The following is a 25,767-nucleotide window of genomic DNA, read 5'->3' as shown; positions in this document are numbered from 1 at the left end:
GAAAACATGTCAAGTGCACTTACTGTGCGTTCACACCAGACACAAATGAAGCAAATAAATTTTGCTATTAGCGCGTAGTTGGACGCTTGAACATTTTGAGTTTACTCGCTACATTCACAAGTAAAATTTGCATCATTTGCATTTGAAATTCGCTCAATTTGCCGGCTTTAGCTAGCTTACCAGATTGTCCAACCTCCTCAATCACTTTCTTACAAGCAAGATACTTTTTATTCCTGTTTCTATAAAAGTACGAAGATGTGTCGTACAACTCCAGGTGTCCATACAGCAGATGATTTTGTCCTCCAATGTTGTTTCGCATTTCTGCTTCAGCTCGCTACATCGCAAAAGCCAAGCTCCTGCTTGGTTGAACCGGCACGAATATCCGGCAAAGTTTTCAACTCGCGCATTCACGCGAATCACGTGTTAAGCCACATTCACATTACAAGTAACTTTGTCGCTGTGTGTCGCTCGTCTCTTTCAAAGACTTCGTTAGGAGGCGTTTCTAAATCTGGTTGTCATAAACAAATAAGAAACGTCCACTCCAGTAGCTGACGAGAGACGGATGACGTGAACTCCACTGCTTTCGCTCTCCACTGCTAATGTGAATGAAGCTTTACACGTGTCAAATGCCCAAAACGCTCAATTCGGCCTGCGCCATTCGCGCAAATCGCATAATTCGCGCTGCAGGATGTCTATTGCGTCTTTGCATTGACTTAACATGTAAATCACTTGGGCTTAACGCTTTATTCGCGACCTCACCATTAGAGGGTTTTGCATATGAGCTTTTCATATTTTATATCATAAGTAGACTCTATTTTTACTATTTTTGTGTTTGTTTGTTTGTTTTTTACTTCTTTTTACTTTACAGGAAAGCATGCCATGCTTTGATACAAACACACACACATAGACACTACAGAGCTGAAATACAAGCTATGTCGGCCTAATCCTGCTTTCTTTTTTGCCGCTTTGTAATTCTCCAGAAATACTCCAGCAGGCATGTGTGCGTGTGTATTTTCAGCCATACACAGCACAGTGATGGTCTTTCAGCATGTTAAATTGTAGACTAGAAGAGCTTCAGAGTAAAGCGTGTGAGAGATAGAGACTCACAGCTGTGATAGCAACAGTGAAGAGGAATCTACTCCTTCTCTTGCTTTCTCTTCTCTGGAAATTTTTTATCTCTTGTTGTTGCGACTTTTCCACCTTTCCAAGCAGCTGTACAGCACCACGGGGGAGAGAGAGTGAACAAAGGTAAAGAAAAGGGGAGTTTGGGAGGGAGAGAGAAAGAGAGACAGTGATTCAGACAGACCGTGTGTAGGAATGCGCTGATACATGGCAACAGTCTGCTTATCTCCGTTTGTCTTTCTGTCAGTCAACACACACACGCTCTCCAGAGGAGGCACGGTTAGCAAAGGTGATGATTAACCCCTTCCCCCTTATTCCTGCCCTCGTCTGTTTCTTCTACCTGTACTCGTCTGGACTCGCTCGATGAGTAAAGAAATGAGCGAGTGAGACCGGTGAACAGTCAGATGCGCAGACCTCTCTCTGACGAACACTTGGAAGATTTGGATACCTGAAGAATTCAACTGTGGGATACAATTTGGATTATATTACAAAAGAAGTCATCTTAAGAAAACCAGACACACATTGTTGGAATTGTTGGATTACAGTATCGAAGCACCATGCAGTAAATTTGTGGTGAAGTAACTTCAGAGTTTGTGGGACAACAGATCTTCATCTTTGTTCGCGTACGAGAGTTCTTTCTCACAGAGCAGCTATGTCTAAACCTTCACGTCTTGCTCGCCCTTCCTCTGCAAGTTCAGGCTCCAAGCTCCCCTCACCTCGACATGATGCGCCTGGTGGACGACCCAGAACTGTAAGGGTGATGCAGACAGGAAGCGAGGGGATCATGAGGCCTCCGCTAAATGGGGCGACACATTCACACACCCTGCAAGGCACTAATATCAAGGAAGAGGATGAGGTGGACCAGCCCAAGAGCAGAATAGGTCCACAAAAAGGGTCCACAGCTACCGTAACCCAGCAACAAGTCACAGTGCAGAGTGAGTATGATAATGGAGAGGTGGACGTATGGACACATACTGTACTTCTTATATTTCGCTTTTGATATAGAGTACTGTATATACTGGATCTTGTAAAATCATGTAAAGAGCGATATAAACTTTGTCTTGGGTGTTTCTACTTGAGACATACAAACTGAAACAAGCGAGACTTAGATAGAGAGGTAGATTTTTATTTTTTATATAAGGTTATAACTATTCATTTGCACTGTGTTTGGTGCTGGTTGTTTTAGACGCTGCTATTTAGCAGATTAATACACTCGAGGTGTTTTTGAAGCAAATTATGTCAATTCAAGATTGACTTCATGGATTTTTGTCCTGCATTCCTCCGAAAACACATGGGCTCACAATCGCATTGTTTCCCCATTCCAGCACAGTGGGGTGCAGATTAACGTCAGTTTATGTGTGTGTGCATGTGTTTGTGTGTGAGATTAGGCAGCACTTTATCACATTGTGCCCTGGTGCTTTATAATCTTGGTGGTTGAAGGGCTCTGTGTCAACTGAAAGTCGCTGTAAAGTGGTGATGTAGGACTCCAATTCGGTCACATAAGTTTAACTCCTACGACTCCTGTCAACATGTGGTGATATAATCAAACATCATGTCATTCCAGTCAGTGAGACAGGAATGGGATACCCGGGCATTTGAGGTAAATGTCTCTCCTTTTGTTTCACACAATCAAGCTTTTGCATCACAGTTATTAGCATGTTACTCTTGTTTGATCGTTTTTTGTGAGCGAGTTTATACTGTCGGTCGGGAAGGTTGGAAAAGTTGTCTTCTTTCATATTTTCCATCTATTATGGCAATAAAAGAGTCTTGAATCCAGATGTTACGATGACATACATTTCTTAAAAAAATTGTTATAGATGTAACAGCATAGATAAAGTATAAACCTGTTTATAACATTTTAAACTATCCACAATTTAATATTTAGTCTTGGAAACCAGATTCACAGTTTAAAATAAACTGTCTTGCGGGTAACCTTATACCTGTCTGTTTGTAATGTTGAATTACACTAAAATAAATACAACAACCACCTTATTTCTGCTCCACTTTAAAGAACCATGCGGATCAAAGCATAACCGCTAACGTAATAACCTGGTATCTGATATTAATATTCCCTTAACGAAACATGACCTCACAGAAACATCTGGAAGCAAAACAAATACATTCTGGTTTTTATCTTCCCCCTTTTAATGCCAGACAGATAAAGCGATAAAGGAGACTGTTTATCAACACTCATCTATCTTCAAGGGTTTCTTTGTTTATCTGCAGGTAAAGCGGTTCAGTCCTTTGTTTAAACCACCGTTAGTCCTCTTTGAAAGTTTAGTGTAGCAGGACAAAGAACTGTATCCCAGTCTGTAAATTTCATGGATGGGTGGTCTTGCTTACTCATGGTTCGCGCAGACTGGGGTTATGGGAAAGAGGAGTGGGAGGGCGAGAGAGCTAAAGGGAGAAAAGGGGAGAGAGAGAGTTCCAGTTAACCTCATCAAAACTAAGTTTATCTTTAGCTGTTTTAAAGCTACCGTTGTTTAGTTTTGCCATGCTTAGACTGTGAGTTGTTATAATGATAGTTGTTTTTGACGTGTAGATCTGCTGATATGGGAAGCATGACATTTCACTGCTGGATCATGGGATAGCTGATGTAGTATACTGCTATAATGCAGTTAGACAGGGATGCATTGTAGCTTTGTTTTCATGCAACCTATGCTCTTCAAAAAATGCTGGGTTATTTTCATCCCAGTGTTGGGTCAAAAATGGACGAACCTAACCTGTTGGGTCATAATTGAAGTTCTGCAACGCAAAACTATCTAAGTGCGTCTGACATGTTTTGTTGTTAATGAGCATTTTTTATTCAGACCCTGTATTCTGCCAACAAACCAGTATTTCTGAATGGCCGGAGGCTGGGATTAGGCGGATTTGATATGATATATTTGATAATGTATAATATGTGCCGAGGGCATTCGGTTGATGTGATTATCTCATTTTCTGAGTTAATTTAACCCAACAGTTGGGTTGGTCTCTTTTTGACCCAATGCTGAAACTAACCCAGCATTTTTTTTAAGTGTAATAATCTCGATCATAATGAAAAGCATTGTGAACTGATTACATCTTAAAGTCTTAAAAATTAAATCTATAGTTGTGGTCCATCTGAATCAGAGTTGATTTAATGAACATCTTAAAACATTGTGATATTTAGTCATATTGTGTAATAATGATAAAAAGCAATAATCCCATGGTTATTTGGTAAAGGTGTGAAACTGGCTGGGGAATTTGAGTGGGTTTAGATTAATGGCCGCTGTTCATTGACTCTTGATCGTCACTGATTATAAGAGATTAAAAAGTGAGACATGTTTAATCCAGTGCCAAAACTCTAGACACTTCAAGAGTGCCAAGAGGTCCTTAAAGATCCATTGAGTTGTACTGACAGGGTTTACTTACTTAAAGCAAAAGTTGACCTAAAATCCATTCACTCACTAAGCCCTGTCATCAGGTCTTTCAGAGATAAGAAGCATCTTGAAAAAATATATCTTGGCACATCTTAATGCACCAAGTTTCAATACACATAGATGTTTACTTTCATCAAAAGCCACTTATGGTGCATTACAAGGTACACATTTTTTGCATGTGTGTTTCCTGGTTCAAATGTGTTTGTGTGTGTACCACTGAGCTGTACAGGAGCAGACATGAATGAGGGCTTTCAGTGGTTAATTTTTGCCAGAAATGTAAGACTTTATGTAAACCTTTATGGTGCTTTCAGGTCCTATTTTACCTTCCTATTAAATCATTACTTTCTAAGGTAACTTATTATGCTTTTTACATCCGACTATTTGACTGAAACAAAGCAGACATAGAAGGGCAAGGACAATATTTGCTTGTCCCAGATTTATTGTAACCAAATTAGTTTCTTAAAAAAGGTGTTTTGTGCTTGGTAGCCATTACATTAATCTCAGACCAGCAGTCTATTATGCCTTCAGACAGATTCATGCGGGCCGAAGTTGATCTGCGGGTCACCGGCCAGCCCAGCTAATGAAAAGTGCCCGAGTGCTTTAACTCAGTGGCAAATGGAATCTGGTAATTGTTTGCCGTTTGGCAGGAAGGATCGAAAAGGGGAGGAGGTTTATCATTCTGATATTTTTACCTCTAAAAGCAAGTAAGCAGAACTAATGACAGAGGACGGAGTAGCACTCAGAATAATTTTTTTAGGATTTTCCAGAATCCTTTCTGCTGAGCTCACGTGCTTCTTAGTCATCACATTGGCTGTGAAGAGGGCTTACAGTACGGCAATGTCGTAATCTAAAACACCTACATTAAAGGGATAGTTCACCCAAAAATGAAAATAATCTCATTAATGACTCACCCTCATGTCGTTCCAAACTCGTAAGACCTCCGTTTATCTTTGGAAACACAGTTTAAAATTAATCCGAGAGCTTTATGACCCTCCATTGAAAATCTATGTACGGTATATTGTCCATGTCCAGAAAGGTCATAAAAACATCATCAAAGAAGTCCATGTGACATCAGTGGGTCAGTTAGAATATGTTGAAGCATCGAAAATACATTTTGGTACAAAAATATAAAATATTACGACTTTATTTAGCACTATCTTCTCTTCTGCGTCTGCAGTGACGCTGCTGACGTGTTTTCTGGTGTGCCCCAGCTTTTTTTGCGCCCATGCTTCGTTTACAGTCTGAGGGAGACGCACGCTGTAAGTTTAAAAAAAAAATCTTCGCAACCATGTCTGAGGATAACACGTCAGCAGCATCATATGTCAGCAGCGTCACTGTGCATGCATATTCGCAACAGATGTTTTAGAGAAGACAATGCTGAATAAAGTCGGAATTTTTTTTATTTTTGGACCAAAATGTATTTTCGATGCTTCAGCAAATTCTAACTGAGCCATTGATGTCACATGGACTACTTTGATGATGTTTTATTACCTTTCTGGACATGGATAGTATACCGTAAATATATTTTCAATGGAGGGTCAGAAAGCTCACGAACTAAATCTAAAACATCTTAAACTGTGTTTTCAAAGATGAACGGAGGTCTTGTGGGTTTGGAACGACATGAGGGTGAGACATTAATGACATTATTTTCATTTTTAGGAACTATCGCTTTAAATAAAATGTGGAAGAAGCAGATAGACAGGAAAGAAGAGACCCTTCCCACCGACCTTAGACAAGCTTGTCTGGTGTGCATATAAAATGTTATGTGCAATGTAATATATGTTTGGTTTGTGCTATAGGTTGTCATTCAGTTTAACATGTTGGAAATGTTATTTTGTCACAACTGTTATGGTAACTTTGATACTGATATGAGTCAGAGACAGCAGGAGAGAGAAAACCTCCGTTCAACAGCACCTGGTTTCATTGTTGATGTTTATGTTACTTAGAGCTAAATTACACGCCTTGAGGCCTTACATCACACGTGAAAACTAGTCTTTATGATTTGAGTTGAATTTGATTCAGAGCATGCCACTTTGTATGTTGTGCAGATATACACTAAAGGGATCAGGGTCATGCTGTACTGTCACTATCAATGCTAGCCAATTGCAAATTTCACAACAGAAATATGTCACAGAAAACCAACATTAAAGTTTGCAAGGCACGTAATACATGATCAACAACAAGACGTAGGTTGTTGTTGATCATGTATTACGTGCCTTGCAAACTTTTATGTTGGTTTTCTGTGACATATTTCTGTTATGAAATTTGCAATTGGCTAGCATGGATTGCGGCTTACATGAATGATGGATTATTTCGAATTGTTATATGTTATATACATAAATATTTACCATAACTGTTTCAATTATGTTTTATGGGTGATCCCACTACACTGTTTTCTGCCGGCTGGCTATTAGAATGGACATTTTGTACAAAGACAGAAAATATGTCACACATGAAAATAAGTTGGATAGTAGAGACGTTTTTTTGAAATCTTTATATGTTTGTTTTCTCTGGATCTGCAGTAGCAGAAATACTCTACAGATTTTCCTTCTTTCCATTGTGAGTATTCCTGGATGGGATTCTGGTTCCCAGCTATTTAAAGTAACACAACATGACAAAGTATTGATATATATTTTTAACCATTCTTACTCGCAAAAATTATGTAATAATGGAAGAACTTTGTTGTTTATAAAGGTTTTAACATGCTTGTCTTTTATAAACAATGGTACAAAAATAAAACATTATTATCAAAGAAGTCCCAGGTCACTCCTCTTGAAATATCCTGTTGTTTAATTGAAGATTTGGTGTTCTCTGCTGTGGTTTCAACAGTGAACATAAACCCGTATGAAGCTATGAGCTCTGACAGGTTGAAGGGCCAAACACAAAACCCTGACAGAAAATTACAAGTTTAGTCCTAAACTAGTTCAGTGGCTATGTTTTTCACATTCTGCCAGCGCATGTCGGCTTCTCTTTGTTCTGTTGTCATTTCTGCTGTCCTCCCCTTTTCTTTTATATTTTCACTCAATCCATTTAAAGGTTGCCATTGCGCTCTCTCTCTCTTTCTGTCTCTCTCTCTTTCTATTATTTCTGTACAGTTTTTGTGCTAGTTTTCCCAGTGCATATGAAAAGTAGCATTTCTGTTTGAAGTCTGTTTAGACAAAATGTGTGTGCTTACTTATTAGGGTCAGCCAAGAGGGTTTCGTGCACACACACGCACACGCACACACACACACACACACACACATAATGAACACCCTCTCCTAAAGAAACTCTTTGTTTAAAGTAAAGACTGCAGATAAATAGATGAAGGGATATCCTGAAATGTTGGCACTATATGTGTGTGTGTGTGTGTGTGTGTGTGTGTGTGTGTGTGTGTGTGTGTGTGTGTGTGTGTGAGTGTGAGTGTGTGTGTGTGAGACGCAGCATCTAATGGGTAGACAAGTACCTGGGAAAGAGATGCTGGCTAAGTAGAAACAAGAGGACTTGTAATACCAAAGTTTTAAAAGAGATAAAGTACGCACATTGAATTTTAATAAGCTTGAGGTTTACTAGAAACCTAAAGTTAACCAGTTCTTGTCAGATTTGTGGCTTAGTGGTCATTTCCCTGATCATTCTTCCTTTTGGCTCCAAGTTTTTCCTTTTCTTATCTGTTATGTGTCTGTTGGTTAAAGGGGACATATCATGAAAATCTGTTTTTTTCCATGTTTAAGTGCTATAATTGGGTCCCCAGTGCTTCGATCAACATCGAAAATGTGAAATAGATCAACCCAGTAACTTAGTTTCTCTGCAAGCATGTGAAAAATAGATAATTGAAATGTGGCTCCCCTTGTGATGTCAGAAGGGGATAATACCGCCCCTTCAACCGCACTATCCAACCACGACACTGCCATTTGGTGAAGATATCAACTCATTTGCGTTTTAAAGGACACACCCAAAATGGTAAATTTTTGCTGACATCTACAAAGTGGCAATTTTAAACATGCTATAATAAATTATCTACATGATATTTTGAGCTAAAACTTTACATATGTACTGGATGCGATTTGTAAATACATCATTTCAGCTTTCCTTATAATCGCACAATGATAGCAGATATAGCAAATAATTTTGCATCCAATAGTAAATCAATAATACGTTTAATACCAGCAGCATGCATGGACACTTTTATGTTGTAGGCCTACATGTCAAATCCATTACTTACAACTGAGGGATGATGCTACATCAATGCAATGTAACTGGGATTATTGGTTTTAAGATGTACCTGAGGTGCCTTAACAAGCATGATTTATTTGGCCTGTCCTGTGATTTATCAAAGAACCAAGCAGAAGCAAGCGATGTAAGACGGCATGTAGATTCATGGTCACAATAAATCAGCAATTGCTCATCTAACGCAAATGAAGAAAGAGATTCAGAGACCAAAACATCAACAGCTGTCTCAGTGAAATGCATTGAAGGATGTGTGTGTATGTGTGTGTGTTTGTCTGTTGAAATAAGGATTCTTTACTTGTTCAGACAGATGTCGTTTTCCTGGCCTAACTTCAGTGTGTGTATTTGTGTGTGTGTGTGTGTGTGTGTGTGTGTGTGTGTGTGTGTGTGTGTGTGTGTTTGTGTGTGCATGCTTATGCCATTAGGTAATTAAGTATAAATTAGTCTACAGGGCAGATTTCTGCACTGACCAAAGCTGCTTCAATTTCATTGTATATAAAACTATGAGTCATACATACCTGGACAGTGTCTCTTTTATATGTCATCTTATTATGATTTAATATGATTCATTGGATTTTAGAAAGGGTAACTTCATAAATCTGGACATAGCCTATAACCTTTTAGTTGGCTGTTTTTGTTAAATGTTGGTCGCAGGTATACCACTGTTCTAAGGCTGCAACTAACGATTATTTTCATAATCGATTAATCGACTAATCGGATAAAAACCTAAATATTTTCTCAATTTGATTTTTCACTTATCATAGCTAAATAAGCCACTCAATTTGGATATGAAGAGTTTCGTTGCAAAACGAGATAACTCCGTTTTTTTATTTTTCAGAAATCTCGTTTTTTTTTGGTTGAGCATTCCAATTAATATCAATACAACTGCAGTTGGTTTGTTTTGATTTAAACCTTCATAACTTAAAAATACAGCTAAGTAGCACCATAAAACAAAGTAGTAACATGATAACATAATAATAAACATGTTTTGACAAAAATGTTAAAAATCGGATTTATCTCGTTTTGCAACGAAACTCTTCATATTAGCATGTGTATGTGTACTTTTAAAGGTCCAAAGATTCACACTACTTTAGAGTTTTACTTAGGCTTGGGAATCGAGAATCGATTGGAACCGGGACTAGCTTTGCGATTTTCCCGGAATCGTTCAAAAGTTTAAAATTCGATTCCTAGTTTCGATTCACAGTCCGCCGACCGGATAAAGAAACCGCTGAACACCAATGAAGAAGCGTCTGTTTCGTGCATAGGAGGGTGCACGTCGAACGTAATAAAGCACCTCGTTTATTGAGTAGAAATAAATGTGTGCCCCGTCTTTGACGCGCTGCGCCGACTGTCCTCCGCTGCCTCTTCCTCTGTCTCTGACCCCCAGCTTGGCACCGCAGTGACTGCACTGCAGTCCGTATCAAGTAAATAAAACAATATATACAATGAGGGCTCACTAAATTTCGAAATCCCTGGTAGAAAAAAGAAACGCTAAAACAATGTTAGTCTCTGAAAACAAAAGGACTTATTATTTTTAAATTACTGGAGCTCGCGCTTTTTACTGAGCACAAGAACAAGCGCGTACTTGTGAAGAGCGGACCCAGGATGCAGAGGAGCGCGCATCTCAGACGTAAACACGAAAGGAATAATGGGTTTAATTATGCTTTCAGTTTCACTTCTTGTTACGTGAGGATGCAAGACGACGGCGTACATGCTACCTAACAAAATCTGAGAGAATGCAAAAACATTAAAATATTTTTCCTATGATAGCCCGCACGGGCAGAGCGAAGATGCATATTGATAACCCGACAGGAATTCGCAATAGCCCCGGGACGTCGGGCTAGCGATTTTGCTAGCCCTGAAAAGAATGCCTTGCACCAACATTGAGCTAACAAATTAGCCCATGTATTTTTTCATAGACAATTTACGAGCTAAGAGTGCGAATGTTAGTTAGCCCATCAGTGGGAGCACGGTAACATGTTCAAGTACCTGCAGCAGCATAATACACTCATGTGTTTTCATGAGGTTTTTAAAAATAAAGCTCTCTTGAGGTAAGTGTACCCCTGTAAAAATATATTCATAATTTATAATATTTATATTCAAGTTCATAGATTTGATATTTATATTGTTGAAAACAGCCATGTGAGAAATTAATAGTAAAGTTCATAAAAAGTCAAAAGTTTATAAAATTAAAATTGATGGTGAAGGTCAGACTATTTCCTTCAGAAAGACCATTGGTTAGCTAGCTCATTTAAAATATCCTAAACATTTTTGACCCTGCCTCTTAAAAGAATCGGAATCGAGAATCGATAGGAACCGCCGAACCGGAATCGAAACAAGGAATCGGAATTGGAATCGGAATCGTTCAAATTCAAACGATTCCCAACCCTAGTACTAATTTAATCTTGTTCACTATCCGATGGTGGTGCGGGAGCATGTGACAGCACAAACCAACTTATCGATAATGAAATTCATTGAGAATGAATTTTTATAATCGATGAATATCAATTTTATCAATTAGGTGGTGCAGCCCTACACTGTTAAGATAAGCGAAGTTTCGCATGTGCACCTACCAGCAAAAAAGGATACTGCAATACTTTAAGGGGTGGTTTCCTGGACAGGGATTAGCTTAAACCAGAACTAGACCTTAATTTAATTAGGAAATATAACTAGTTTTAACAAACATGCATTACTAAAAACATTACTTGTGTGCATTTTGAAGCAAAAAAAAGGCCCTAATGTATTTAAAGATATGTCAGTGCAAGTTGTTTTGAGTTTGGACAGCTCTTACATTTATTTTAGTCTACGACTAGTCTAATCCCTATAAGTACATAATGTTAATCATTATTACTCAGTACTTAAATATGTTATGACACTGTAACAAGGACACCATAAAAATTGTAACCCATTTACCTACTCTCTGTAATTTGCTTTTCACAATACATCGCATGTAACACATTCAAGGGGTATTCTTGGGGTAAAACTCCCTAAATGTGGTAAAATCAAAGTAATGCACAGTTTGGAGCACAATATTGTTTTTGTATAATTCCAGCAAATGCAATACGATGAAACACACCTATTTGCGCTTTTCCATTGCATAGTACCCCACGGTTTGGTTTAGTTGGGATCGGGTCAGCTTACTTTTGGGAGCTTTTCCATTGGGTGCAGTACGTAGTACCCGATACTTTTGTCGTACCACCTCGGTTGGGGTTCCAAGCGACCCGAGCTGATACCAAAACGTGACGCGAAAGAATCGTCACTACCAGCGTAATCACTATAATGTAAAAGATTAGCTTTACCTTCATGCTAGCTTGCGCTGTCTCGAGTAAACATGTTGTCATCTGTCCTCTGCTAAAAGTTCCCAAACTCCCTTTTAGCGATGAAAAACATCCACAGGTTGAGAATCAGGGACACCATAACAGGTTTTTCCAGATTTGCAGTTTGTGGCGGCACATTCGCGACGAGCATGTCAGCATATATGCTTAAATGCAACTTAAATGAGGCTCAGCGGAGCGTGTCGCCTGACGCCACGGGTGTCTGACAGAGGTAGTGATAAACGTGATGTGCAAACATCTATTTGTGGTGGCCAATTTAAATTTAATTTGTGGCGGACTGAGAAATAAATAAATGAATGGGAATGTACAACTACGCTCTCACTTTTCTGATGTCACAGCAGTAGGCAGCGCAAATATAACGCCACGCATATAATCTCTCCCACTGCAAAGTGAAACTAAACTTGATGGAAAAGCTAACCAAGCCAAAGTGAGGTGAGCTGACCCGACTTGACCCAAACCAAACCGTGTGGTACTATGCAATGGAAAAGCGCCAAAAGGTTCTTAATTCACCTATTAACCACTAAATTATTAATCAAGACAAACGTAAGTCTCCACATACTCCTTTCTTAATTTCCTCTCCAGTTTTCTCCTTTGGCTGCTGTTTTTTCCCCTTCTGTTTCCATTTTCGTTCTTTAAGTTACTGAATTGTTGTGGGAATTGGGTGTGCAGACAGAGTTAAACAATCTTACCAAGGTATTTCCTTTCGAGATCATGACAAAACAACTCTGTCTCTTACAGACTCGCATGCACACTGAAAAAAATTATTCATTTAATTTACTCAAATTTTAAGGTAAGTGGTCGCAATCAATTTATTTAAGCTACATGTAAACAAACAAAAAACTTTTGTTTAAATGTAGCTTAAATAAATTGATTGCAACCACTTACCTTAAAAAATTGAGTAAATTGAATGAATCTTTTTTTTCAGTGCACAAAGATTGATTTCACACATTTTCCTGGAACAAAATTACTCATTTAATTTACTCAATTTTTAAGGTAAGTGGCCGCAATCCATTTATTTAAGCTACATAAAAAAAATAGAAATACAAAACAAAATAAAAAACTTTTGTTTAAATGTAGCTTAAATAAATTGATTGCAACCACTTGCAAAATTTTTTTCAGTGCACAAAGATTGATTTCACACATTTTCCTGGAACAAAATTAAACTAGAAGTCAAGAAATGTGCACCTTCACGTCTGCCATCTACAATGTGATATTGGTGCGTTACAGTCAAAAGCAATCATTCATATTCCAGTTCCTGAACACTTTCAAAGTTTTTCGGGAACTCTTCTTTGAAACAAACATGCAAAATATAGCAAGTTTCATTTTAGTCTCACTAGTCAGTAGCTGTCTCTCCGCATATTAAAATTTGATAAACGTCCCCATAATCAGACTCAGGAAATGGAGTTTAGCCATTATGATATCATCAGTCAGACAGCCAGACCAATCATCTCGGTCCTAACTTTCTGAATTCCTCCAGCCTCACGGAGACACAGAGGATCAAGGAATGTTGAACATAATTAAAGGAAAAACTCCAGATCGGAGCGTTATAGTTAATCTGAGAGCTTTTCTGGCCCAGCTATCAGATCTCATTTTCAGAAATGCTGTTGATGTCTATAAATAGTGTTTTTCGTTTCACTTTTCCCGTCAGCTCTTTAACTTCTTTAACCTGCTGTAAAGTGATATTTTGACTTGGAATGCTGTGGAAATCACCGTTCTGAATTTACATCTGTGAATGAAATGAAAGTGTTGTAACATTTGAGGTTAGTGCAAGTTCGAACAGCCCTCATTTCCTGACATCACGGCTCTGTCCCGGGCTTATTAACTGTCTGGATTTTTTTACAACCGCTATGCTAAGCCTAATTCTTCACACTCCATTATTCTTTATTTTCCTGTCTCTCTTTTTATTATCTGTGCTTTGGCCCTGTCCCAAATTGGGCATTTGCGGCACTCCTGCCATCCAGGGCACATAGGGGCCGCAAAGGGGGCGCTCTTGAGCACCCTTCTGAAACCTAAAATAACAAATGCAACACTGTGTGGTCATGGATCCACACAATTAATGGTCACAAAGACTGTAGAAAGGCTATACAGTGTCACATTTGTCACTTTCATTGCTTCTTTTCCCATACAGTGAAAGTTTTAATAGCTGCTGCAAGACGCTCATGGTGCCATTACACAAACTCAGCATTACAAAAATTGTTTACTAAAGAAATTTAAGTATGTGTGCGCTTATATATTGTGTCCATAAAGCTATGGCACACTGGCCGGATATTTTATGTATCACCCCTTTAAGGGATTCAGTGAACTGCTTTACATTTACTAAAATAGAGAAGGGTGAAGTGTTAACCTAAATAAACCAATACTTGTATTAAGTTAGTTAAGGAGGATTCATCATCAAACACATCATGCTCCTCCACAAATAAACTCAAATGGCTCCCAGCGTATCACTAATGTATAAAGAATTAAACATATTTTGTGGTTTGGAGAGAGCTTTGTGTGCGTTTTTTTTTTTTTTTTGCAAAAAAGTTTGCTCTAAGCTACATCTTCTTAAGTACCAGATCGACACCCTTTCTCCAGCTACAAAGCAAATACTTACAAGTATGTGTGTGTTTTTCATGTGGGCTACATAAGTTTGTTAACCTTTTTGAATGTTATTGATCATTTTGTGATTAGGGTCTACCTTCTGTTGTGTTTTGACAAATATGTTTGCATCCCTCAGGAAAATGAACAATGTTTTTTATTACTATTTGTTTGCCATAATGTTACTATGAATACCATGCTTAAACTATGTTTAATGTGGTGAGACCATAATAATTGTCAAAAATTCATGTTGACTAATTATGGTTATTTAAAACTATGATTCATTTCTTACGGGATGCTTCCTGTAAACATGGTACAGCTTCTGTATTTATCTCGACACCCTATAGTGAGAATAAATGAAGTGGTCTGTTTTAACATAGTACTTACAGTAACTTATGACGCAGCACAACGCTCCCCATATCACTTTTTCTCTCAGTAAATGATGTTCTGCTGTGTTAGGAGGACACTAAAATATCTCACACTGTATGTTTTGTTTGTGTTTTTACCAAATTTTAGTGCAACTAACTATAAATCCCAATATCTTCTATATATATTGCTCAAACAACAAGTTTCTTTAAACAGGTGTACACTAAGAGAAATAAAGGTACAAACTGGAGCGGTACCCTTTAAAAAAGTACACATGTGTACCTCAAAGGTACATATTGGTACTTTATAGATACATCATGATAGTGGTTCTCAAACTGGGGGCCACAAGATGGTGCTGGGGGCCCAATTTTATGACATTTTATAAAATATTAATTTATCATGAATTTTGTGTAATTAAACCACATAAAAATAAGTCTACTAACCAACAGCACTACATTGTATAATTTAAAGGTATAGCAGAAGACTTTCATGAATTATTTAAAGGAACCGCCCCTCCACTTTTAAAAGAAATGCACATGCCAGTCCTTCCAGAAAAACGCGGGAATTTGCGAAAATTGCGGAACTTGCAAAAGCTGCAATGATGTTCACGTCACATAATCACGTCACTTCATAACGTTCCCATGGCAATAGAGGACACGGCTGCGCTTTTGGGAAGTAAATGCAACATTTTTCAACTTTCTGGCTGATTATGCAATATATGGCGCGATCGCACAATCGCGTTTTTCTGGAGGGACTGTCTGACATGCGCAACACTTTACCTCCTCCCGAGAGTGAACGCTTGTTAAACGCGTGCACGAGAGAGAGAGAGAGAGAGAGCATGCAGGAGCCTAGTTCTTCTCTTCGCTCTGTTTACAAGTTGCTGTCGGCGTGTTTACCGTGTTACTATTAATCAAGATGATAACTGTTAATACAATATCAGGGGAAATAACTGACAATTATGATTTTTTTGTCTGAATTGTGCAGCCCTTTCAAAAAATCTATTAATATGCATTGATGCATAATACAAGGATGGTTAGATGAAGGGTCATGGATGGATGAATGTGTGGATATCTATCTATTATAGGCAGATATATAAACAATATCCACCTTTAGTATATAGACAGAATTGTATTGAATTATTTGTGTTTAACTTTTAGCAGGTGTTACAACAAACTTTCTGTTTGTTACAATTAACCCCACCCATGGGGTAAGTTGTAACGTTTGCACTCGTGTCACTTTCGGTGTAATTGTACAATAACGGTAGGTCCCACAAACAAACTTTAAGTGTTCATTTGTAGCAGAGATGTATGTGTTGATCGTGTAGTAAAAATATTATTAATCTAACTAATATATTTTTGAATGATAGAGACAAAGTCAAAAAGCCTTAGGTTGTGCCCCACTCTCTCCAACTCAAGGGGGGCCGCACGCTGAAAAAGTTTTAGGACTGCTGCATTATGATACTTTTTTAAAAGATACTTTTGTTACATTATTTTTGACAGTGTACACTTTGCAAGCCTGTCTTGATGTCCACATGACTTATGATGCATCGAGTAAAGTATGTGTGGGGGTATTGGGCAGGACTGGGTGTGGCGCCATCTACAGGGTGTTGTAAGTCTTGCAGTAAACCAATTACAGTTACTTTCCCACTGTTTGCCATCCTCCCCTTATTCCGTATTATATCCTCCATGCTTCTATTAAGTAGATGCGTGCACACACATTAAAACCATTTTACTATTCATACTGCATTCTTACATACAGTTAAAGTGGATGTGGACCAGGACCGGGCTTTAAAAAGAACCAAAAAAAACATCCATATGATACAACTGCATTATATCCCTGTTGCTAAATTGGTAAAGCATTTTGTTGGGATTGCAGGTAACACGCATACTAATGCAATGTTGCTTAGTCTAAAATGACAGTTTTTGGGAGAACGGTCCCTTTAAACACCTCAGACATAATTTTTTTGGCCACTCTTTGAACCCTTACTCACTTAAACCTCACTGAGAACTTTTATCTGGCTTTGAATCTAACAACAAACTAAAGTATTTAGTAAAAGCAATCTCCAAATACACATACATGCATGCACACAACTCTCCAGTCTGTCGAGGTCCTCCACAGGAAGTCCTTCACATGTTTTCCTTAAGCTTAAAGGAGGTCTCTTCCAGTTTTCTCTTCATCATCGCTTCTGCCACACATCCCCTCCTTTTCTTTCCCTCTCCCAGCTCCCTCTTTTCTTAGCGTTGAGGTTTGCATTGAGGTGCGCCAGGCTCGAAGGAGTGCCAAAGAGAGTTACAAAAACCGTATTCACCGCGGCACACAATCGAAAACACACACGTACACACAACACGTCCTGTCTAAACAATGCTCCTGGGCTGAGTCTGGGGGAGTGATTTAAGGGACGGCGCAGGAAGTGTCAGAGCGAAGGAGACTTAGAGGGTTTGGAGAACAGAAGCAGCACCGCAGGAGGAAAAAAAGTTTGCGTGCCGCAGAGACTCTCTTACACGCTCGGTGGTTGTTTGGATAGGGCAGAACAAATAGGGTGAGTAGTAATATGACTTTAAATCTTTCTTCTTCACACTTCAAGGGATGTGAAAACTTATTACAGAGATTGTTCGGTTCCTCTGCTTGGTGTAGCGCAGTAAAACCTCTGTCTTGTTTCAATACCTCTGAGACATGTTTAAAGCTCAATTAAAACACAAATGCAGACTGCGCAGCCGGACCACTGTGTCGTATCCATTACTTTAAAACAGGTTTATAGTCGCCCCCCTTATTGACATCAGAGGGGTTGATGGTTTACAGTGGCTCTCGGTACTTATAGGCATTTATTGCTCAGGGGAAACAACGGTTGTGCATGTGTGATGTTGTGAGGGGATTTTGGGGGAGTCGCAATGACTTTTGGATAAACTTGCATTGTGATACATCATGTTGTCAGTTGTCTTTTGAGTCGTTCCCTAATGAGAAACTTTGTTACCTTTTGCCTCGTTCAACTTCATTTTGAAGTTTAGCATTGACCAAACATCGTAATGTTGTGTACTGAGCTTTCCTGACATCCACAATGTTATATCTATTTACTACTCTGTCGTATATGTACATGCGTGGGTGGGTGATTCTCACGAAACCATTGAAACACCACGGCACTAATGATTTTAGCTTTAAAATGTGTAATATAGTAACATTAAAAAGCATCAGAATTAACACAATACTGTGTTCTACCTTGCACAATGTGTGATTTCAACATAAGAATTTATAATTGTAAATTTTATCTCATTTTCTGCTGAAATTCTCATTACCGCAATGTGTCCGGCTGTGTTTGAACATGCGTTATGTTGTAATTTAATCAAATTAACACAAAAATATTAAGAAAAAAAATCAATGGATGTTTTGCTAAACTACTTTAGATGACAGAAAAAAATATTTACGAAGAAAAATTAGGAAAATGATGTGTCCATGCCTGATGTTCTCATCCTCCGCAACACTTTTTGAGAACAGTTTAAGCACACATACAGAATTTTAATAAAGTTTGATTTTGAGTGACCAAGCACATGGACCAGTTACTTCAAGATGGCTACCAGGTAAGATCATTTTTTTTACAGTTAATTTGAAATATTGTCTTGTCAGAATGCTTACACGACATTTTGATTATCATTACCGCAACAGATGCTTATTAAATGTTAATTTTATTAATAGAAGCATAATACTTTGATTTTAAATGCATGTGCAGAATCTCCAAATTATGTTCTTTCAGGTTTGTCATGTCATTTTGAAAATATGTCAGTGTTGATGTTTTCTGACTGTTGCGGTAATGAGATTTTTTAGGACAAATTTTTTAAATTATGTTACAAAAAGTGTTAAATGATAAGTAAAGGTTTTTAAATTAATGTTCCCATTTACTCCAGACTTTGTTTTTCAATGTCTGGTGGGGAAAAAGTAAATTTAAGCAATTTTTACATTTTCATGCTTGACATTTTTAAAACCAAGTTTTCGTGAGAATCACCCGGGTATACATGCATGTTGTTTGTGCTGTGCTGTTTCATTTACATTTACACAAACTGTAGGCATACGATGGATGCGAGAAACCTTGACATTTGCTCTTCTAATGCAATTGAGCTACATTGAATGCATTTCCATTGACCAAATCTTGGCATTTAGTTGGCTCATTGCGGTCATTTACTTGCCTTGCCATAAATGTGTGAAGTTGTTTTACGATTCTCTCATGGAATCCCATTCCGTGCCTGTCTATTATTCATTATTTAGATGCCGTTAACTAAATTTACAGTCAAACTGCATTCAAGCTGCATTTCATTGGTTTCACAGCTCTGTCGAATTTCCAGTCGGCAGTCGGAATTCTTCTTTGGTTGTGACGACTTTTCCGAGTTTTTTCCTTGGTGCTGTTTAAGCGGATTTGCGTCTGGAGGTCATGGGTCTGGAAGGAATATCAAAGCTTTCCTCGTATGGTTGTTTGTCCAGAGATGTTGAGATATAAATTTGAGCTGGATTCATTAGTGCTGATAGCTGGAACTTGAGTTTTACGATGAGGAAATCTCTGGATCTGTGTACAGTAAGAGTGTGCGTTTCTACAATCCAGAGGAAAATCTGGATGAGGGTTATTGGACCTATTCAGCATTTTCTCTGCAAAAGCAAGATCGTAATCTGCAAAACAAATTAAGTTTCTGAATGTGCCCAGATCATTTAATTTTTGCCTGTTGGGCACAGCAGCATCCAGTGATGTTGGTTGCTGTTGGTGGGTTGAAAAACATTAAAAATTAACTCGTTTATTCCTGCAATCTCCAATCATAGGAAACCTTAAATTGTGTGTGCCAACCTTCAGCAGCTTGGAGAATAAAGCAGTAGACAGAAAACTGTGATGTCAGAGTCACCAAATCACCTGCTGTTTAAACACCTGAACCCATTGAGAATAAGATGGACTTAACCTTTTACACTCAATAGAGGGGTCATTTTATGTTATTGCTATTTGATTCTGCTCATGATATCAGCATCACTCCTCTGCACCTGTAGCTGGATCTCAGTGGAGGCTTTAGCATTAAATATTAATCCTGGCTGAGAGCTCCGGCCCTTTTATAAGTCTAGCGGAGACAGAGACTAATCGCTAATTGAATCGCCCTCATTTAATGAACTTCCTTAAAGGTTTCTCCACACTTATCTACAGTAATCCTGCTCTCTTTTGAAACGGAAAAGGGTCGTTTTTTCAATCTTTTTTTTTCTTGGATCACAACCTTTCCAAGATTTAAAAATACGTAGGAAAAACAAAAGTCTTTACAGAACTGTTTAGAAGTTGCTGCACTGATTGCAGTACTGATCTTTATGGACTGCTGCTCTTTGAATGTTTTGAAACATTTGGGGTCACTTACTCGTTCTTTATTTAGATTTTTCCATGTTATTAAATAATAGTGAACTCATCACAATTATGAGACAAATGTAACTACGGTAATTATGTTGTAACTGAAAAAGACCCCAAAATGAACCAAAACTATTTTAGATTTCCAAAGTAGTCACTCTTTGCCTAGAATTTGCAGAAATGTGCTTTTGGATTTTTGTCAAGCAGCTTCTTAAAGCATCACTTTGAGGGTGCACTCACATTATCCTAACCAAACCGCGTCCGAGCGCGTTTGACCCACAAAGGCTGGTTAGTTTGACTAGTATGATGGCTCTGTAACGTGACCACTCACCTTCATCTGCATGCAGCAGGGTTATGTGAATATTTGAGCTGCACATGTGACCAATCAATATAATATTGGTTATTTCATGATAAACTATATATTGTTGGAAAGCTTGTATCCTCACCATTTTGGAGAAAAAATAATGTATTGAGAGTTTTTTATTACATGACCCCACTCTCCATAGGAATGCATATTAATTGTTATACAATATCTTATTATAAATCTTAAAATAATGTCGACAAAGCTCTAAGAATGTAGTTTCCATATTTCAAAACCTTTTATCAGCAGTGACAGCAATTTATTAATTTGTGACGAGTATGCAGCAAACCATTGACACCTAGTGGTCGTTGTTGGTAAAACCACTAAAAGCATGTGAGAGGGCAGTGTGCCATCGTGCACCAAATGACTCAGAATAAAAAATGATTGGCAACATCAAAACAATCGCATCCTAATGACGAAAGCGTGCCCAGGCTCGGATCAGTTGAAGTACAGTGTGAGCGCGTGCATCTGGGGGAGTAGGGAGGGGGGGGACAATCGTGCTTGGGCATGGTTTGGTTGGTTTAAGTATGATATGTGTGCGCCCTAAGATGATTTTTTAAACAGTATTGAAGAAGCTCTTACTGGTTGCTTATTCTTCATTATAAGGCATATATTATTCATATAAAATATTTAAAATTAAATGAAAGAAATTTGTATATTGGCACAATTGTATTTTTATACACAAGAATAATTTCAATCAAAATATTTTAGGACCATGAGAAACATTTTAGTGACCTGAAACGCGTTGACTTTTACAAAGCTCCAAAACGCGATAAAAGCCATTTTTAAAAAATAGTTACCGCCAAAATCAGTATTGTATTAGATATTAAAAAGTAAATAATTAATTTTACGCAAAATCCGATATCCGCTGTGTTATTCTGTCATCTTTTTTCCCAAAACGCGATAAACGGCACTACTCCTTTTCTGCAGAATGCAATAAATCCGCTCAACAAATCACAGCGCACCATTACACGCATTGTAAACAACAATGGTGGCGCTTTGAATAGACACAGAATCCTAGTTTTCCTCATCTACTTTATACTTTGTGATCAACAAACAAACAAAAACAAAATAATACTTTGATAGCATTGATAAACCTGTGGTGGTTTTCTGTGACGGGAAAGAAACGTAAGCCATCAAAATCGAATAATTTACGTGAGAGGCACTCGGGAGACGGAGAAATGTCGGCTGTTGCTTATTCTCACGACAGCATAAAGCTTCTGTCATGCTAAACATTGACCCCAGCAGATCTTATGATAAACTTTCCATTATTTTACTCAAAGTCAATGAAAATCAAGCAGGACCTAAACATTTTACAGCTGATCGCTGTTAAAAAGTTCAGCGATGACGTCCCAAGAATGACTGCAGCAATGACAGTGTTCTTAATATGACAAAGTAAGTGTTTTCATTAATACCATTAATGTTTATTTTTTTAATCAGTGTATACCACTAGTCAACTAAATGTATATAAATGGCAAAGATGAATGCACATTTATATATTGATTCAATAGATTTATAGCATTTTGGAAAAAAAATTTACTTGGAGTCATGGATTTATTGCATTTTGTGGAAAAAAATAATCAGTTTTTATATAAAAAAAAATGAAAATCAAATTATGTATTTGAATTTTTTTTATGTTATTATAACCTAAAGATGCTATTTGTGTGTAACAAAAAATTGTGGTTTTCATCTTGTCACTTTCTTGATATAGAAAACACATTTTTACCCAAATTAGTCAAAATGGATTTTTTGCGTTTTGGAACCAAACTCTTCATATGCACAAACAACTTTTAACACACCAAAGACGAAGAAAAACATGAAATTATATGACCCCTTTAAGCTAAAATGTCTTCATCATAAAATATAATTGCACTTCCCCATTGGCTGCATGAATAAATGGTTCCTCTCCAAACTCACATCACTGGTGGAGCCAATGTGGCCAAGTCAGGTTAATTTTCATTAAAATCATCATACAACTGACTTATTCTTGTCTCTAAACTTGGCATAAAGGAAATGATTTTAACATGACTTTAGCTTTCATTTCTGCTCTCTGTATGTCTCCCCAAAAGGAGAAAGAAAAGTGACAGCTCAACATTGTCATTACTTCACAGCGTGGTGAGAAATGAGGCTACCCGCAAATTACATAAGACTGACCTGCTGACTCACTTGGCCTGTGCGCAGTTCTTATAGCCTTTTCTTTATAGTTCACCACATTAAAAGCCATGGTTGAATGAATGGATGGTCTTTGTTTTTGCTCTTGCGTGATGTGAATATGGAGGCCAGAGTGGTGTATTTGACATCATCCCTCCATGGTTTGTCTGTAAGGCTTACTGTGAGATTGATTATCCTGTGAAGTAAAGCGAAATTCCCCGTCGTGACATGGAATATGGAAAGCTTATGGGCAAATCTTCTGAGGCAAGGGTTGTGTATCTGTTTTATGCGTTGCTGGGCTTATTTTATAGTGTAGGGTTTTTTATGGGAATGTGTTGTTTTGAAGGTAAACTAGTGTGGTTGCTTGTTAAAGGCGGGGTGCATGATCTCTGAAAGCCAATGTTGACATTTGAAATCACCTAAACAAACACGCCCCTACCCCAATAGAATCTGGACCTTCAATTGATAGACCCGCCCCACATATATGGAACCCAGGCAACGATGTTGTTTAGTAGACACGCCACTTACTGCTGATTGGCTACAAGTGTGTTTTGGTAGTCGGCCCGACTTCCTTTTCCAAGGTGCTTTTTTAAAATCATGCACCCTGCCTTTAACTTCAAAAGCACAAGCATGATGTACAGTAATCAAATGGCAATTATTCACAAATTTAACCCTGACATTGTGACCCAGGGCACCAACATGGGGCAGGGCAATAAATAAATGGATTGAAATATTGACCGAGCTATTTCTTATTTAGTAAGACCGGAGAAGGATATAAAAAGCATCAATCTAGCAGAACTGTTGAATAAAAGCAGTTATTCAACAACATTTGATTTATTTGTATGACCAATCACAATCAAGTATTCTAGCGAAGTGCAAATCCAGTTAATTAACACATAATGGAAATATACGGTCAGCATTTTCTTTTCTAATCCAGCACATCTGAGTCTGGATGAAAGAGTTCATGCTCTTCCGCGACATGGAAATTCATCCATATGCCCCCCCCCCATACCTGTCACATCCCCGGGTAGCAACGCATTAGGGAGCCCATAATGTTCTCAAGTGCGATCATGGCCATCCTATCGCCATGGGAACCACTGAGGCAATGAAGGATAGATCACCTACAAATGAAACTCAGTCTGAGAGACAGAGAGTGGTAGTGGATATTAACTTTCATCAGGCTAGAGGCTGAGATTAAAGGGACACTCCACTTTTTTTGAAAATATGCTCGTTTTCCAGATCCCCTAGAGTTAAAGATTTCATTTTTACCATTTTGGAATCGATTCAGCCGATCTCCTGGTCTGGCGATGGTACCACTTTTAGCATAGCTTAGCATAATTTAGTAGCCTGACGTTGTCATACTCAATTCTAGTCAGAATTTGAGTCTGATACCGCTCCATTGAGCTATAATTATGAGGCGTGTCTCAACCGAAAAATGCCTCTGCACTCAATTGGATAGACCTATGACCAATCAGAGCAACGGAGTGTGTGACGTATGTTGAAATGACGTCTTTGCAGCTTGACCGAACTGCTAGTTATTTCGCTACAATGACACACACTACAAGTCTTGAGTTAGCGAACGTACATCAACACCTACTATGTTTACAACATTTCATACAGTAAGACTATCTCTTACCATTTGTACATTAGTTGAACTTCATCCACGACGATACCCATTACGTTTGCTTGAAAAATATCGGAGCCTAGCATGTCCCTCCACGATTCCGGGCTTCCGAAAAGAAGCTGGCAACCACCGAGTTCTTTTTATTTATTATTGTGTGATTTTTATTTAAGGCATATTTATATAGCCTATATTTAAAGTTTATTGTTTCAGTTGTTTGTATTGTTAAAAGGCATGAACATTAAAGCTTGATTTGAATTCCCGTCTGCTGGTCATGATAATAGCCTACGTATATGAGGAAAAAAAGGCAGGTGGGGTCGGCGGCGTCGGGCCGCGTGTCGGGTTCGGACAGATAATTCACGTTGATGTGTCGGGTTACATCATGTCCGGGCTTTAAAAGCCACGGGCCGGTCGGGTCGGGTTGTAATTTTCAGGCCCGTTGAGAACTCTACACCCTATATTACGCAGCAGCTGAACATAGTCCCCTTGGTAACTTTCAATAGCAGGGGACTATTTTCGGGCAGTGCGTAATATCACTACGCTTGCTGCAGCCATGTTACAGCAGCAAAGTCCTTGTTTATTACGCCAGAATGAGAGTATAGTTCCTAGCCATATCTGCCTAGAAACTCACAACTTTTAATATATGTCGGTCTTAGTACACGATGTAACTACAGAAGAGTCAAGTTTTAAATAAGAAAAATATCCAAACGCTTTGGTTATTTTTGAGCGCGATGCTAATGGTCTAATCAGATTTAATGGATTATGCTAAGCTATGCTAAAAGTGGTAGCGCCAGACCAGGAGATCAGCTGAATGAATTCCAAAATGGTAAAAATCAAATGTTAACTCTATGGGAGCTGGAAAATATGCATATTTTCAAAAAAAAAGTGGAGTGTCCCTTAGCAATATGAGTCGCACCTAACAGGTGTCATGTATTTATAATGATAAAAAAATACAGTACACTCCTGGCTTGGCTAAGTTTGTACAACAACTTCGCTCTTACCCTGGATAAACAAACTATATCTATTGTTTCCATAATGCTGGGTTCTTTGGGAAGCTGAACACGCTTACATTTTCCTCACAAACAACATCACGTTGTTGTTTGGTGACGTTGATTTCGTGTCAGCTCTTGGTTGTTGTGTGCATGCGCTGTTCCGGTTAAAAATGCCCATATAAGGACTTCCACTGTACTTTCTGCCCATAAAAGAAATAAAGCAAGATTGTTACATATGTTTGAAAAAAAGACTTTCCAAAACTAGCGAACCCTAGCGAA

The 25,767-nt window shown here is 38.2% G+C and overlaps 1 protein-coding gene across 9 annotated transcripts in view; it reads left to right on the top strand.

The window, feature by feature from the left end:
• Positions 1-25,767, top strand: part of LOC129425869 (sickle tail protein) — a 159,317-nt gene that overhangs the window by 39,575 nt on the left and 93,975 nt on the right. For 3 of the 9 annotated variants that reach the window (XM_055181910.2, XM_055181911.2, XM_055181908.2), the window contains exon 1: positions 1,379-2,057. The exons of 1 other annotated variant lie outside the window; for it this stretch is intronic. In XM_055181910.2, coding sequence (XP_055037885.2) covers positions 1,775-2,057 — 283 coding nt within the window. In that variant the 5' untranslated portion in view covers positions 1,379-1,774. Of the gene's footprint in view, positions 1-1,374; positions 2,058-17,277; positions 17,547-25,767 lie in introns of those variants that run through there. 5 more of the 9 variants (XM_073864265.1, XM_073864264.1, XM_055181909.2 and 2 more) reach the window with 4 other exon arrangements.

The sequence above is a fragment of the Misgurnus anguillicaudatus genome, chromosome 25 (genome assembly GCF_027580225.2).
Source record: "Misgurnus anguillicaudatus chromosome 25, ASM2758022v2, whole genome shotgun sequence".
Taxonomy (NCBI): Eukaryota; Metazoa; Chordata; class Actinopteri; order Cypriniformes; family Cobitidae; genus Misgurnus; species Misgurnus anguillicaudatus.
Note: the sequence above shows the minus strand (reverse complement) of the source record. Positions and strands in the feature narration are given on the sequence as shown.